The sequence below is a fragment of the Rhagoletis pomonella genome, unplaced genomic scaffold (assembly GCF_013731165.1).
Source record: "Rhagoletis pomonella isolate Grant_MI unplaced genomic scaffold, Rhpom_1.0 Rhpom_scaffold_00012, whole genome shotgun sequence".
NCBI classification, from domain to species: domain Eukaryota; kingdom Metazoa; phylum Arthropoda; class Insecta; order Diptera; family Tephritidae; genus Rhagoletis; species Rhagoletis pomonella.
The window spans coordinates 17,501,519-17,519,534 of NW_023458566.1; the positions used below are offsets into that span (position 1 = coordinate 17,501,519).

The window sequence follows — 18,016 nt, forward strand, 5'->3', positions numbered from 1 at the left end:
GGCACTAAGTGAGAAATGTTGCTTCAGAGCATCTTTCTTAAGAGCCTTTAATTAAACCATTAAAGGTTTTATTTAAATTAACATATTCGTAATGTCGAGTAAGTCATTGCCGATTTTGCTTTGATATACTGATTTCTGCACATTCGGCATCGAAGCTGCTGCCAACCCTTTATAAGGGCAACAACCAGTAATCTGGAAAACGTGCGGCAGCCCTGTACGGGTCAATGGTGGTTGCTCCAGCAGTGTTCACGTGTTATTGTTGTGGTGGAAATATTGTTGTTGAACGAACGAGTACGGGCCATTGCTTTGTAAACATTTTTGAAGCGCATTCGAAGGGTTGCTCCACTAACATTTTTCGCATGCTGCATTGTGCGGAATACTCAGTGCTGACAACACGCCAACGGGTGGCGAAAGAGAGTCAGCCAGTCTCTGGTTTGGCAGTGAAATGTTATGATTTCACCGTCTGCCAATTCACATGTGAACTGACAGCGGACGTTGACGGTTGTGCATCCGAGAGGAGTGAAATATCGAAATATCGAAATACTTAAATACATACACAAAACATAAGTACATACATAAATAGCTAAAGTGTGCTTTAAAGTAAAAAAGAAGAATAAGTAAATAAATAAATAAAACACAGCAAGTGTCGCTCGAGTGCATGTCGACGCGAGAGTTCTTAAAGTGTCCCAAGTGAAGGTGGAAAATGTGTACGAATCCGATTTGGGGAGTGTTCGTCCACCCAACACAATTGCACCCAAGCAGTGTTTAATTAACAAAGAAACAAAAAACGAACAAAGTGATTCCAAAAAACAACCAGCAACAAAGAAGAAGACAAGCCGCGTTGTCTTAATCGAAAACAGAAACAGTTGCCATTCGCGATAGACAATGCTTGAATTCTATCCAATGCCCACAAATTTATGTCGTGGCGCTGGTTTTTATCCTCACCATCAGAATCATGGCGGCACGCGTTCCTTTAACAATGCCCCCAATTCGGTTGGGTCAGCAATTAACGCACCTGGATTAAATAGCAGCAATTGCGGACAACAGCAACATCAGCATCAACAGCAACAACAACAGCAACAGCATCAACAAAAACAATTGACTGCCTCTCCGACGCATGCAGCATGCGCCCCAATTAATAGAAGCAACAGCAGCACACCCACAACCGCAGCTACTTCAGCGTCAGCGCCGCCAACATCCGCATCCGCATCAGCGTCGGCATCGACATCAGCATCACCGGTTGAATCCGCAACGGCTTTTACAGTGGCCGCAAGCGTAAAACCAAAGGTGCTGGTAGGCCCCGAAGTCAATTCCAGTGCAACACTTGCAACATCCGTTCCCGCGTGCCCCTCCTCCTGCTCCGCGTCGGCCACCTCCGCACATATTCTAATGATTCCCACATCCATATCTACGTCGTGCTCGTCATCCCCGTCGTCGTCGTCATCCTTAATGACGGTGCCAGCGTCCGTTTTGGCCCCAACGCCGGCATCTTTAACCCCGCCGACGGCAATGGCGACGGCGGCTGAACTGCATTCCGGTTGTAACGGTCGAACAGGTACAGCATCTTATCTACTCATACATATAAACATGTAAGCGTGTCTATCGAAAAAGTTTTGCATATTTCAAAGCGCCAAGAAATTTTCGAAAAGAGTTTCAGCAACCTGCAGCTATGAAATTGCTCAAGCATCCGCTGTGAAGGTTGCAGTGAAGAGAAAAAATTTAGTTTTTCTTTCTAATATTTGTGCGTATGTGTGTGACAATGAGTGCCCAAAAAATTATCGCAAGTAATTTTTTTATTTTACCGAAAATTGTGACTTGTTGTGACTGGCGAACTTAAAAATTTTTTGATTTGTATCCTTGCATCGCTTCTGTGTTTTAGCTAGGGTGTCCTACCCTAACGTTTTCGATTCAAGCATTATTGAAAGTGTGTTACAAAACTATATTAAATAAAGTAGCTAACTCTCTTAAAAGCATGATTTAAACGTGAAAAAATATATATATGAACCACTCAGCATTTGGCTTAGCTTCAAAATTTTATTTAAAATTTAATTTTAAAGAAAAGCCTAAACAGCATCGACTAAATTAAAATTATGTATTATGACTATGGACTGGTTATACAACTTGGGACGGCCTCTTAGCTTGATTAAAATCTTTGGGAACTTGTAGCGGACAAATGTCTCAAAGAGCTAGCTATTTTTTTCCAAAAATTTTTTATAATACTGTGCGACAATTTTTGACAATCCCAATCAGCCCGGATTTGGCTAATATATTGGGAAAGTATACATATCCATTAATAAAGCACTCGTTGGATTTACAAAAGTTTGCTAGTATTTTTTTAACCGACTTCCAAAAAAGAAGAAGGTTATCAGTTCGTTGGAATATTTTTTTTTATGTATGCTACCGCACAACTTTGGACCACGTCAACCGATTTCGATAATTCTTTTTGCATCAGAGGTGGTCCCATACTAATCTGGTTTAGATCCGATCATTGGATCATGAAGTCGGTTTTTTTTTGCTAAAAATTACTTGTTATTTTATGGCCTACTAAAGTTTTCATGGCCCGGCCTTAGTTGTTTTCAAAAAAGTAGAAAAAATGGTTAAAATAAATCTCTGAGCGAAATTAAAGGTTAAGACATATGTATTAAAATTTCATGGGAAATATTTTCGTAGAATATTTTAACCCATTAGCTCCCGCCTGAAAGGGTCGTTTTGACCCTTACTTCAAGAAACCCCGCCAAAGCAAATTAGGAGGTTCGTTACAGGATTGATATATTCTAGAAAATATTCTTCGGAGAATTTTACTAGAGGCCGTCTGAGGCAAAAGCCTCATGCCACAAACGTAAAAGTATCTAAAAAATTAAAATAAAAATCTACAAAATATCAACCCTCTAACGACCTTCCAAATTTGCTTTTTGCGGGGTATCTTGAAGAAAGGTTAAAAACTACGCTTTCAGGCGGAAGCTAATGGGTTCAAATGTTCTACGAAAATATTTTCCATGAAATTTTACTATATATGTACGTCTTTACCTTTAATCTCGCTCGGACATTTATTTTAAAAATTCTTTCCACTTTTTAAAAAATTACTTAGGCTAACACATGAAAACTTTATTAGGCCATAAAATAAAAATACGAGCTAACTATTGCGAATCCAACGCAAATTTTTACTACTGGATAGCATTGGATGATAGCAATGTCCGGGCTGGTTTCGGCTGTAGCACAGTGTAATAAATGTTTTGCTGGTATTTAAATTAATTAAAATTTCTTAAGCTACCATGCAGAATATTGTCCAACTAATATATAAATAGAGTAGACCTGTATAAGTCTCCTCGGAATACTGGTGGGCAATTTGAGATAAGTGGGGCTGGGACAGCTTTTATTCTTGTTTTTCAAGCTCTGTAAGTTAGGTTAGACGGACTATGGTTAAAGAGTCAACTTCGATGCCGTACAGGAGGGTTTCCCGAGATTTGCTCCTTAGTGGAAATTTCACTAAGCTGTCTAAGATGTGGTCCACCAAAAATTTGGGGCGTTTTCTTCGGAGCGTGGGACACTCTCATAGAAAATGCTGGTGGGATTCTATCTCTTCCTCATCTCAACAGCTTCTCTAGAAATCGTGATGCGGACCAGACGGCCATTTCCGGTATCCTGGTAGTATTCCGCTGATAAGCCGAACATTCGTTTCATCGAGCAGTGGCCAACTAACTCCTCTGTTTATCTGCTCAACTCGTGAAGACAGGAATCGCGGATTCCATTAAATCTATCGCGCACTCGTGTACTTCCTCATTTCCCATGTTACCATCCAGTGTCTCGTAACACAATTAATATTAAATATTATGCTGTCGAAAAGATTGTAGGAGGTCTTTGGCGTTTTTGAACGCAGTTAGTCTTTGCTGGCCCAGGGCCCTGATAGGAGCGGACGCTATTTCAGATGGAGTTACGATGATCATTGCTAACCAGCTTCGCCGCCATATCAATTACATATCGCTAGCTTAGAGTGAAAAGTTGCTAAGTCCATTTTTTATGAAAACTCATATTTTGATATAGGAGGCTAGAGAAATTGAATACGCATCGTTTCGAAAATTATAAAGGTACTTGTTTTATTTTTTTCCTCTTCATAAGCAATAAAAGGAAAATTTGCTAAGTCCAAAAGAAGCACCACAAATCCGATAAGGCCAAAATAATACGACATCTTTTAATAAATATCGAATCCTTCTGATTCTTATGGAGTTTTGCTTTGCTTTAAACGCGCAAAATGTTTGATTCAAAGTCTTGCGAAATAGTTAAAGAAAATGGCTATAGGAAAATTTTTTACTCTCCTGTAAAATTTTTAAAATGGGACTTAGCAACTTTTCTTTCTAAACTAGCGATATGTATATCTAAACTATAAAACGCTTCAATGATCCAGGTGACCTCTCTCACTTTCAATTTGTTAGAGAAGAGGCCAGATCCTTTTCCTCTTTGCCAGTCCTGCTAGTTGTTTGCATCCTCAACAAAAGGATAGCATCCGTGGGTTTAGCCTCTGTCGCTAGCCTACTATTCAAACCTATTTCTTAGCATGGGTCTAGCGCAGGACTAGAGAGCGGGCTCCTCCGTTTTGTGGCGTGCGCCTTGATGTTGTCGCACAAAGGGGAGGGACCTACGGATTTAACGGTGATAGTGTTTTTATGAGAAGCTGTTCTTCATGGCAGAAATACACTCGGAGGTTTGCCATTGCCTGCACAGGGGCGGCCGCTATTAGAAAATTTTTCTTTGTTTTTTTTATTTTTTGATGTTGGGTTGAACCGGGCTTGAACCTAGGTCCCTCGGAATGGTAGCGCGCACTGCAAACCATTGCAATACAGCGGCCGTCCTTGCGTTTGCCGATGTTAATACTGAGGTCCGGTTCGTTGTCCATGTTGTCTTGCGCGTTCGTCGTCACGTACCAGGTTCTGTTTTTAATGTATATTAATTCGCTGCACTATATCCATGTCGTTGTAAGGCTCATACAGCTCATCGTTCCATTGTCTGCGGTATTTGCCGTCGCCAACGCGTAAAGGTCCGCAAATCTTTCGCAAAATCTTTCTCCCCAACACTCCAAGAGCCGCCTCATCGGATGTTGTCATTTTCCATGCTTCTGTGCCATATTCCAGCACGGGCATGATGAGTTACTTAGCGTGGTTTTCATACGTCGAGAGAGGACTTTACTCCTGAATTGCCTACTCAGTCCAAAGTAGCACTTGTTGGCAAGAGGGAATCTGCGTTGGAGTTCCATGCTGATATTATTATCGGTGTTAATGCTGGTTCCCAAGTAAACGAAATTCTTTACTTTCTCGAAATTATAACTGTCATTGATGACAGGAGATACTTCGTCTTGTCCTCGTTTACCACCAGACCCATTCGCTTTGCTTCCCTATCCAACTTGGAAAAGGCTGAACAGACTTCGCGGTTTTTGTTACCGATGATGCCGATGTCCTCGGCATAAGCCAGAAAATTGCACGCTCTTGTAGTAAATTGTTCCTGAGCGGTTCAGTTCTGCAGCTCTTATTATCTTCTCCAACATCAGATTAAAAAAGTCATATGAAAGAGAGTCGCCCTGTTTGAAGCCCCGTTTGGTGGTAAACGGCTCGGAGAGGTCTTTACGAACTCTGACGGAGCTGGTGGTATTTCTCAATGTCATTTTACACAACCGTATGAGTTTTGAGCGGATGCCGAATTCAGACATAGCGGCGTATAGGCAACTCCTTTTAGTGCTGTCGAAAGCGGCTTTAAAGCCGACATATAGGTGGTGAGATTCGATCCTTTTATAGCGGGTCTTTTCCAAGATTGTGCGCGTATTGTGAAGACCTGGCCTATGTTGGTTTTGCCAGGCCTAAAGCCACACTGATAAGGCCCAATCAGTTCATTGACGGTGGGCTTCAGTCTTTCGCACAATACGCTCGATAAGACCTTGTAACCTATGCTTAGAAGGCTGAGCACGCGGTAGTTGGCGCGAATGGAGTAGTCGACTTTCTTGTAGATTGGGCAGAGCACACTTAAATTCCAGTCTACTTCATCATCCACTGGGGGCTTGGGGTCGTCTTCTCCACTTCTTTCCGTGCTGCTACCTTTCAGTAGGGTGGAGAAGTGTTCTCTCCATAATTTAGGTACGTTCTGAAGCGTGATTTTTATCGATTTGGATTCCCGTTTCTCGATCCAAAGACAGCCATTTAGCTTGATGGATCTTTTACTGCATACTACCATGTTTCGGGCCCCGGCGAAGTCGATCAGCCTCAATCCGTTTCGTCATGGAGGCTGAATTTTCCGACGGTGGTTCCAAGGATCCCTTCCTTGCCCACCCTGGCATTGAAGTCGCCAAGAAGAGATCATTGGATACCTCGCCCTTCTCTTCCGTCGGGGCATGGGCGCAGATGAGCGAGATGCTGAAGAATCTCGCTTTGATGCGGATCGTGGCTAGATACTCGTCCAACGGGGTGAACGACAGTACTCGGCGACGGAGTCTCTCTACCACCACAAATCCAACACCGAATTTGCGCTCATTTACATGGCAGCTGTAGTAGACGTCGCAAGGCCCCAGACATTGCTTGCCTTGCACCGTCCAACGCATTTCTTCATTTCTTGGATGGTGGTGATGTCAGCGTTTGTCCTTACGAGGACATCAACTAGAGTCCGATTCCATTTTTTTTTTCAGGTACCGTTGCCGATGCCGATCAATCGGCTTATGTGGAAAGAATAGGCCGATGCCGATGCCGATTCCATAAAAATTGCAAATGAATGTATTAATTCGTAAAATCAGTTAATTTAACGGAGTTAACAAAACAAAAAAAAAATTTATAGGCTTTTTATGCAACATTACATACCCATGTTTGTACATACATATGTATGTGTAAAAATATATGTACATATATAATAATATGTACATTACATAAAACACTTTTTTATATGATGCTAAGCAAGAAATATTTAGTTACATAAAATTTCATCATTAATGTTTATTATTTTTTTATAAAATTCTAGCTAGTATACAATAAACACCATATAAATTCACATTCCGAACTTTGTACAAAAATTATAAAAATTCTGGTTATTTTCACCAAAATTTGGAACTTTTTAAGCAGAATTTGGTATGCAGTTTTGTAGGCCATTTAATTCTAGTATTATGAAGTGCAAGTTTCAAGCTGCTATAAAATCCCGTTAATTTTTAGCAATTTTTTTTTGCTGGCAGTGTCCTCCGTATAAAAGGAAATTTTCGAACATACTTTTGTATGGAAAAAACTTGAAGCACCGTCATCACAAAAAAAAAAATATTTTTGTGAGCTATCTGTAAATGCTTTTTGATGTTGGCTGTTGTCTGTCGCTTCACCTGAACATATGAAAAGAAATTCCAAAGAATCGGCGAAGAAAGGCCGATGCCGACGCCGATTAATCGGTAGGAGTCTAACATCAACCTGCCGGGCAGAGGCACCTCCCATTAAGGGTCCGGAAATTTCAGGTGCATCGTAGTCAAATCGTAGTCCTTTAAACGTTTTCCGTGGTCGTCATCATAAGCGGGGTCTCATCCGAGGCTTTGATTTTGTTCTTCACTGGAAGGAGTTTTTACGTAGCGGGTCCCAAATCCAGCGCACAACAATTAGAAGACAATAGAATTAACGACTTTTCCAATTGTGTCCTAACTAAAGAGGTGGAAAACTATCGATAGTATTGACTGTCGATATTTGCCGATAGTGTTGGAACACTATCGATGCTATCCGCCAAATTTTTATATATATAAAAAAACATAGCATTTAGGTCTTTTTAAAAAAATTTAGCGGGCTTGAAAAATTGTAAAGTAAAACATTCCCCTATTTACCATTATATTACTTTCTCTATTACTACTACTATTTTCAGAGTAAGAAAAGAAACCGTACAAAATAATTCCCATCTGAGGTGGTTTTTTTTTTGAGGAAAAAATATTTTTAGAAAGTAGATAATTTTATTTATAAAAAATCTTAATCTTAATATTTTATCGAAATGTAATAAATTTTATAATTCCGATGGAAAAACAGTAGCGATTTTTCTTTGTGTGAAGAGTGATGCACCCTAATGTACAAATGGTTTATATTATTCAATATCCATCAGCACACGCAGCTGTTGGGCCCAATGTAAGGGCACTTGTTTGCTATTTATTTTTGTTTTTATTGGAAAATAAAAGGAAAATCCCAAATAAATACTTGAAAGTTGTCGCTCTCGGAGGGTATCCCTAAAATAGATAATGCACATTCGCAGGCTCCCAAGTACATTTGGTGGGTGGGTGTGCGTGTGTGTGTGTGCGCTTTCGCGTGGGTTATAAAGTAGAATGCGACGCACGTAAGTTGACCACGAAATTATGCCGGCAATGAACCTGAAAAGCGCACACACCAATTATGTATAGCTCGATGCGATTGGACAGCAACTAAATGCTTTCATACTTCCATGCATCAACATATATATGTATGTATGTACATATGTATGTATTTGCTTAAGGAGTCAGCAAATCGTGCGTTGCAAGCAAATGCTTCATACTTACTTACATACCTGTCTGAATGTACATGTGTGTGCATGCTCGTTCAACACAGGTGCGTGCTTACATCCTTTGGTTGATATCAAATGCCACTTCAAATTTTTGAAATAAACACAAATTTTTCTTACTAAATTTCATTCCCATAAACTCCTAGAATTTTGCAAAATTCGCAAACAATGCGAGAACGCCAGAGAAACGCCTGCCTGCAGCCCAATAAATACTCCTACATTTTCGTAAATGTATGTATGTAGTAGTATACATATATCGGCGTGTATGTACGTCCATAAAATGGAATTAGTAATGCATCTATGTATTTGTTCTAATATATATTAAATTGTAAGTGCACGGGTTACCAGTTATATACTTATATACTACACACACACACACACAAATCCAGTGTCGCAGCGTTGTGCTTAACCGCAAATATTCCTGTTGACATGTGTGTGGATGCACCCGACAAGCCGTTGCCAAATTCATCTAGCAGTTGAGAGCGCAGGAGACACCACCTCACACCCACCATCTAAGTTGGTATTCTAACATGGATTTGCTGAATTTTTTTAAATGGTTTTATCAAAAAATAAGTATGGGACACTAATGATCTGGCCTGAAGTCAACATTCCTTAGGGAAAGCAGATGCGTAAACCCTGCCGTTTCCAATATCTATGTATTACATACTCGTATGTACATTATGGTGGTCCAGAAATGTATGTGAAAAAGTTAATTCAGAATTTGTATGCACTCTATGTTCTATATCGAAAAAATAGACCCCTATTTTTATACCTTTCATGAGCATGAAATGGTATTATAACTTTGGTCCGATGTTTGTAAGTACCAGAACAAAAAGAGATAGACCCATGAAAATGTATACTTATATGATCAGAACGTCGAGCTGAGTTGATTTAGCCATGTCCGTCTGTCCATCTGTCCGTCTGTCCGTCTGTCCGTCTGTCTGTCTGTTTGTATGCAATCTAGTCTCTCAGTTTTCGAGATATCCGGATAAAATTTGGTAGGTGGGTGTATTTTTATAATGTATTAATCATTTGTCGGAACCGGAAGAATCGGACCACTATAACATATAGCTCCCATACAACTGATTGTTCAGATATGAGATTTTTCATTATAACTTCTCCATTTATGCAGCTACGAACATGAAATTTTGCAATACTTCCACCCATTATCAACAGAATACTTACAGTGAAAATTACAAAGATCGGGTCACTATAACCTATAGCTCCAATACAACTGATTGTTCAGATATAAAATTTTGCGTTATAACTCCTCCATTTATATAGCTAGGAACATGAAATTCCGCACTGTTTTCAATAATTATCAACAGAAAACTTACAGTGAAAATTAAAAAGATCGGGTAACTATAACCTATAGCTCCCATACAACTGATTGTTCAGATATGAGATTTTTCGTTATAATTCATCCATTTCTGTAGCTAGGACCATGAAATTTCGCGCTGTTTTCACTCATTATCAACAGAATACTTACAATGAAAATAACAAGGATCGGGTCACTATAACCTGTATCTTCCATACATCTGATTGTTCAGATATGGGATTTTACTGTAAAACTCCTTTATTTATACAGCTAAAACCGATAAATTTCGTAAGATATTTTATAAATAATAATACAAAGTCTACTGAGAAAATCGTCAAAATCTATGCTGTATAAGCTTTATCTCCTATAGCACTGATTGTAAAGATACCAGTTTTTGCCATATATCTCCTTTATGTACGAAACTAAACCCAATAAATTGTGTTACCGGTTTACATACCGATCACATAGCGGTGAAAATCACTTAGATTGGTGTCATATAAAGTATATCTTCCATACCTCTGATTGTTTAGATGCGATTTTTTATATAAGTATGTAACTCCTCTATCGATGTATGCAGATGTATTCAAAAGCAGTAATCTGTCAAAGTAAAATTTGCAGATGTTCATGAAAGGTATGAATCCTTCGGCATAGCCGAAGACAGCGCTGCTCTTACTTGTTTTATTTTGAAATTGAAAAATTTTTAGAGGTCGCTCAAAGCGCCCAAAGTTTTCCATGTATTTTATATGGGGGAAAAACAATTTTTTATTTTTATATCGGAAAACTCTGTTTATCTGCAGGAGATACCCAATAATAATATAATATTATTTATTTAACCATGTTTTCATCGCAACTTTAATTTATAGGTCCGCTAAAAAACCCCGAAAAATGCAATGGGGGACCAATAAAAAAGTAGTTAGTATTAGTTCAGAGAAATAAAACGAAAATCAGAAACAATAAGAAACTTTTTAATATGTTTTGTCTGACGGCATAGAAACCTGGCATTCTCTACAGCCCAAGAATCGACTCCCGCATAAATTACATTAAACGACTTTTGAGAAATCGTGATTGAAGTTTTTGAATTCAATTTATCAAACACGCCACGATAAATTTTCTCCAAGTCTCGGAGAATGTTACTTGTTTACTAATTTCTTAATGTATTTTACTTCTATATTTCGTTATTATTTTGGAGTTTATGAATGATTATCTTTGGTGAAATTGTTGTATGACATACGGCAAAATGTAATACAAAATTTTACTAAATTAAATTAATAATAATAATAAATCATGTTCTCCACTTCACAGATGCTTTTTCATAATTCGGAGATACAAAACGCAAATTTGTATTATCATTTTAACACGTTGCCTCTGCCGAGATTTGAACCCGTAAGCATCTCTGCAAACTCAGCTACAGCCGATTTGCAAATGTGTCTTCAAATGTTCAACTAGAATCAATCTTCTTCGTCATTTGATTTAGTTCCTCACTTCACAGATGCTTTTTCGTAATGATCAAAAACCAAAAACAGAAAAAAATATAAAAATCATGTGAAAAGTTTAAATTCGATTAGAGAATGTGTTTATACATATGTGTTTGTCCATATGATATGCTTTGACTTAGAAGGAATTGAAGCATCATATAAACGTGGTAAAAAATCGTTAATTGTATCTGTTAGAGATGAGTCGGGGACTAATTTATATCTCCAATAATACCCGTATAAGACTTCTTCTTCTTATTTGGCGCTGTAGCCGCCTAAGCGATTTTGGCCGAGTTCAGCAAAGCACGCCAGTCGTTTCTTATCTGTGCCAACTGACGCCAATTGGAAACGCCAAGTAAAGCCAAATCCTTCTCCACCTGATCTTTCCATCGCAGTGGGGGCCTCTCTCCTCCTCTGCTACCACCAGCGGGTTCCGAGTTGAATACTTTCAGAGCTGGAGCGTCGGTGTCCATTCGAACGACATGGCCAAGTAAGCGGAGCCGCTGTATTTTAATTCGCTGCATTATGTCCACGTCGTTGTAAAGCTCATACAGCTCATCGTTCCACCGTCTGCGGTACTCGCCGTCGCGAACGCGTAAAGGTCCGTAAATCTTCCGCAAAATCTTTCTCTCGAACACTCCAAGAGCCACCTCATCGGATGTTGTCATTGTCCATGCTTCTGCGCCATATACCAACACGGGCATGATGAGTGTAGGAGTATAGAGCGTGGTTTTCATACGTCGAGAGAGGGTTTTACTACTGAATTGCCTACTCAGTCCAAAGTAGCACTTGTTGGCAAGAGAAGTTCTGCTTTGGATTTCCATGCTGACATTATTATCGGTATTAATGCTGGTTCCCAAGTAAACGAAATTCTTTACTTTCTCGAAATTATAACTGTCATTGATGACAGGAGATACTTCGTCTTGTCCTCCTTTACTACCAGACACATTCGCTTTGCTTCCTTATCCAACTTGGGAAAGGCAGAACAGACTTCGCGGTTTCTGATACCATGACATCGATGTCATCGGCATAAGCCAGCAATTGCACGCGCTTGTAGTAAATTGTTCCTGAGTGGTTCAGTTCTGCGGCTCTTATTATCTTCCCCAACATCAGATTAAAGAAGTCACAGGAAAGGGAGTCGCCCTGTCTGCAACCCCGTTTAGTGGCGAACGGCTCGGAGAGGTCTTTCGCAATTCTGACGGAGCTGGTGGTATTGCTCAATGTCATTTTACACAGCCGTATGAGTTTTGAGGGGATGCCAAATTCAGACATATCGGCGTATTGGCAACTCCTTTTAGTGCTGTCAAAAGCGGCTTTAAAGTCGACAAATAGGTGGTGAATGTCGATCCTTTTCTCGGGGGTCTTTTCCAAGATTTGCCGTATTGTGAATACCTGATCTATATTGGTTTCCGTAAGTCGCCTAACCCTCTGGTAGAATTTTCGAGCGTTCTTCCTGTCGGCTAGCATCTAAAGCTCTTCGCACTCACGTATTTTGGCCTCTCTCTTCTTATTGCGGCAAATACGTCTCGCTTCCTTTTTCAGTTCCCACATGGCTCGCGTTGCGCCCGATCGCAGCGTGGCCCTATAGGCGGCGTCTTTTTTCTCTGCCGCTTCTTGACATTCCTGTGCTTTCGGGCTCGCTGAAGTCCAACTAATTCTTCGGCGGCGGTAGTTAATGATCGGAACATGTGGTTCCACTGCTCGCGTATGTCGGATTGTTGAAGAGTGATCTCAGAGAGCAGGTGTGTAAAAAAAAATTGTGATGGGTTTTATTAAGGGGGCTATAGCCCATGGACACTACCGTTTGGACTTGGTTTGATGGCTTATTGTTCCACTGTGAATTGTCTACCGAGCTTTAACTTTATTCTGAGGAAATGCTGCCAAGTATAATTGAATATCTCCTGGCGAAACAAGAACTTCACCTTAATGATGTCCTGATTTCAGTCAAAACTTTGCAGTATGGTAAAAGTATTAACGATAGTAAAAGTTTGCTATAAAAGGTTTCAACTAAGGCACACTGCGTGATCTTTGCCATTGGTCTTAGATAGGTCTAAAAAGTGATAAAACTGAAATAAAACAACTTATTAATATACCACGTTGACTCAAAAGTAGAAAATAATTTTCCCTAGACCCTTAGAATTCGTTCCGAAAAGTTTTGATTTTAAAGTTTTTGGCAAAAGTCATTACAAAAAAATGTATGACATCTAAAATGTATCTAATATATATTTTTTTTTTTTGTACAACACGCAGTAAAAGCTTTTTCGTGGATTGCTAATTTTTTATAAGTCCACACCTAAGCAAAAAGACAAAATTATTTTCATTAAACAGCAGTCAATTGCAATTTAGAAATAAATACCTACATACATACATACATACATATGTGTGTGCAATGTGCACCTACTTATTTGAATTGACTGTTTTCTAAATCGTAGATAAGTAGTTACTCATTGCCAATCGTATGTACAATGTTAGTCCTCGCATGTCCCTAGTCAGTCAAATTATACCCAGATAAGCAATTTATCATAATTCGAGTACCCCACTGTCATGCTGTCAACCGACAGTATTTGTTTTATATCTCTCTGTCATATTTATTCATATTATCGCAGATAACCTGTTATCGAACAGCTAATGTGTCTAATAGGCGCTTTGGCAGATATTGAATACAATTTCCATCGACAATTTGACACTCCACAGTCAAGGATGGCAAGGGCCCTGCCATATGTAAATATGTATGTATATATGTATATCTATGAAAGTTTTAGTGTATCGAGTTATAAATAAATATAAAACATTCACTTGTTTTTAGCTACACTATAGAGCAAAAGTGAACATTCATAAGTATGAATATAATGAAGCATATCAAAAAGACATGTTTTCGGGGTCTGTTTGTTCTACGATTCACTAAAAAATTGTTTATCACACGCAAGAAAAAATACCAGCTTTCAAAAATAAAACCACGAAATTTTAGAAATAAAAATATAGTAAAAATTTTCATTATGCTTCTGTTTACCGTAACCGTAGGTGCGGTGAGTACTATTTTGCTCTTTAGTGTACATTATTACTATGAACTTGGTATGTCCATCTCGGAATTACATATGTATGTGACGGCAGCTATTCTGTCCGATTTGAAGCTTAGTAACTTTTGGTAGTAATTTACCGTTATTTCCATCCTTCAGCTCTGTGAGATTGTCATTTTATTTTTTGCGCTACATAATTTCCAACGTTCACCCTGGTACAGGGCAGGATTACCAACACTTCTAACTTAATATCTATAGGTCAACCGGCAGTTTTTTCCATCCTTTTTCTTTCTTTTTATTTTCCATACTTGACCCGTCTGCGTACCAATGACACACACACATATCTGGGATGGAGGTGGGGAGCCCATATTTGTACAGATTTGCCGTTTTGCGCCGAGCATCAGAAATGCCGCATCTTTCTAACTCCGGTTTTTTCCTAAAATATCTGTCAAGGCTGCTACTGCTACTGTTAAAAAAATTATGGGTTCAAAATCGGCATCCGGATGTTTTTTCCGCACAACACTGTATGTATTTCACATTTTTTCTCGCAAATATGAAAGTAAATTTATGGTTTGACATAAATTGATAGTGTCTAACCCGCTCAGATGTGTGTAAACTTTTCACCTTCTGTAGACGGAGCACGTGTGCATAGTAAAATCTCCTCTTCCGCACAACTTCAACTCCTTCCATAATCAGCTAAAAGCAGGGACTGTAATCATTATGAGTAAAATAATTTAAATCAGCATTTAATCATTATTTTACGATTTTTATATTTTCCGCTCAAAAATAATAATTATTATTGATTTTTATATTTTTCGCTCAACGGAAATGATTGTTTTTTGTTATTTTATGGCCTTATAACAATTATATTCAACAATTTTTATTGAGCTTGAGGCCGTTTTTTTTTTAATCATAAATAATGATTATTTTATGATTTTTATTTTTTCGCTCAGAGATAATAATGATTATTTATAAAATTGAAGGGGCCATACAGACGGAACTTTACTGAAATTTTGACCTGAAAATTTTGGGACTTATTCCTTTTATTAGGCTGTCGCTACCTCTGAAAAGGATTCGACGGAAATCACGCTGGTGTAGCTTTTGAATTTTTTTTTTGAAAGATCATTATTTTAAGTGGAAAAATGAAACTCCATAGTAATAATTACCTTTGAGCGAAAAATGAAAACTTTATTGATTAAACTCGAAAAATAAAACCCATTGTAAATTACAGTAGGACGTACGAACACAAATACGAGAGTTTAGTTGAAACTGCTTTACGACGATTACAACTTGTTGATTTTTTGGCTAAAATTTAAAAAATAATGATTATTTTCCATCCCCGACTAAAAGTCTAAGGATAAAACTTCAATCTTGCCTGTTTAAAAGAACTAACTCTCCATTAGCCAGCCCTACGTCGTAAAATATATATATATATATTCTAAGTCAGTAGCCAGTAAATAGAAGTCAAATAAAAAACCTATTGCTTTTGGGCAATTACGCTACGCACGACCGAGGTATAGGGCCTTATGCATAAACAATTTAAATTTTTTTCACACAATTGCATTTTTAAGTTTTGTTTGTCAACTGCCACAGCCGAACAGCTCTCAAAAGCGGAAAGAATCGCCCGCGTTCGACTACGAGAGGTTTCACTTTAATATTGGAATAAGCAATTTTTGTTTATAATTTGGTGAGGAGGGTTCTGCTTTTATGGCTCTATGTAACTTTTAGGTGTGTTATCTTCAGTTCTATGTATACGTACGTAGACATGTACGTACATATGTATGTATGTATGTGCTAGTAATAAACAAAATATAGCTCTACGTTAATGGCGTTATCGCTCTAATACTCGTATAAAAACACTGCCAGGATAATCGTACCACTTGAAGAGACTCCCAATTCACGACTAAAGCTTCCATTGAACTCCTCGCAGCAACAAATTTTTTTTTGCGAAGGGCTATTGTGATTTCCTAATGGATCTCAAAACATTTATTTATTTTTGTCTTTAGTGTTGCCTTTAGCTATAGCAAAAGTCATTCTACCAATCAAATTTAGATGTTGTCCTTAAAAATATATTTTCTTCCTTTGTTTGCAGATGTCGGACAGGTGAAGTGCGAAAAGAATTACGAAATCTGTGAGGGTTGCGGACAAAAGATCTACGATCGGTATCTCATGAATGTCGGCGAATCGAATTGGCATGAACACTGTTTGTCGTGTTGCTACTGTGGCATACAGTTATTCAATACCTGTTACGTACGCAATTCAAAGCTTTACTGCAAACTCGATTACGATCGGTAGGTAAAATTGAGTTGCTTAATCAAATTCTGCAAATAGTCCTATTACATAAACTTAATACATACATACATATACTACATATACATTTGAAAAAACCGGTATTTCCCTCTTCTCTAACATAGATTGTTCAGCATCAAATGCACTGGATGTTGCCACCCGATCCTGCCTCATGAAATGGTCATGCGGCCGATTCCATCTTTCATTTTCCACCTGCCTTGTTTCATCTGCTACATCTGTCGACTGCCGCTGCAGAAGGGCGAACAGTTTTTGTTGCGTGATGGCCAGTTATTTTGCTGTCGACATGACCTCGAAAAGGAAATATTTCTGGCTACAGCCCAACACTGTGGCTATGTGGGCCTAGACGATGACGATATGATGCGGCCTCGGGACGGACGTCGCGGTCCAAAACGTCCTCGCACAATATTGACGTCACAGCAGCGAAAACAGTTCAAGGCTTCTTTCGACCAATCGCCGAAGCCCTGTCGCAAGGTGAGGGAAGCTCTGGCGAAGGACACGGGCCTTTCGGTGCGCGTGGTGCAGGTGTGGTTTCAAAATCAGCGCGCCAAAATGAAGAAGATTCAGCGAAAAGCGAAAAACGGTGGTGGCGCAAGCGGTGGCAGTGGCGGTACAGTCAATTCGCGCAGCGGCGATGAAAAGGATGCGAATAAGGATGAAAAGGAGATTAAGCAGGAGTGTGGCATTTCGGGTGTGGAAAGTGCTTACTTGAGTTTGGGTGACAGCGGTTTTGGCAGCCAACCACTTAATCCTAATCTACCATTCTCCCCTGATGGTAGGCCCCCAGAGTTATGGCAAACTATTGGAACACATTTGTAAATCTTTTTTTTTTTTTGTTTTGTTTCTCCCCTTACAGATTATCCTCCAAATTCAAATGACAGTTTCTGCAGCTCAGATCTGTCATTGGATGGCAGTAACTTCGATCAATTAGACGACGATACCGATTCGCTTTCGCTGAACAACCTGGAGCTGCAGTCCACGGGCTCATCGGGCAATCAACATTCCAACCCACACGACATCATCGCCAATCTCAGCACGAGTCTCGTCAACCCGATCGACAAGCTGTACTTGATGCAGAATTCTTACTTTAATGTGGACCAGTAGGTGTGGTAGATTGGCCGGTATGGAATCCAGGATACGAATTTATTAGTATTAAGACACGTTTGGGGACGTTGGGAACGGTGCGGAGAAAGTATGTGAGCGACAAATTGACTTTGGGCTGCGTGCCAAGGATGAAAGTGCGGACAGCGCCAGTTTCTCCCAAAAAAACAAAAAAATAAAAAATCAAGAGGCAATTAATTATTTATATGTACTATACATACACATACATGAAAACATACACACATATACATACATATACATATGTAGATATATAGATATAT

General features: G+C 39.0%; 1 protein-coding gene across 1 annotated transcript; it reads left to right on the top strand.

The window, feature by feature from the left end:
- The first annotated feature begins 495 nt into the window (after positions 1–495).
- On the top strand, positions 496–17,971 carry LOC118747977 (LIM homeobox transcription factor 1-beta). Its single transcript, XM_036482218.1, has 4 exons — positions 496–1,555; positions 16,420–16,618; positions 16,742–17,409; positions 17,491–17,971. The coding sequence occupies exons 1-4, from the start codon at positions 886–888 to the stop codon at positions 17,736–17,738; spliced, it is 1,785 nt and encodes a 594-aa protein (XP_036338111.1). The 5' UTR covers positions 496–885; the 3' UTR covers positions 17,739–17,971.
- The last annotated feature ends 45 nt before the right edge of the window (positions 17,972–18,016 follow it).

Coding starts and splice junctions, on each gene's coding strand:
- LOC118747977 (XM_036482218.1), top strand. CDS start 886: ATGCTTGAATTCTATCCAATGCCCACAAATTTATGTCGTGGCGCTGGT. Junction 1,556..16,419: donor CGGTTGTAACGGTCGAACAG/GTACAGCATCTT, acceptor CTTTGTTTGCAG/ATGTCGGACAGGTGAAGTGC. Junction 17,410..17,490: donor TCTACCATTCTCCCCTGATG/GTAGGCCCCCAG, acceptor CTCCCCTTACAG/ATTATCCTCCAAATTCAAAT.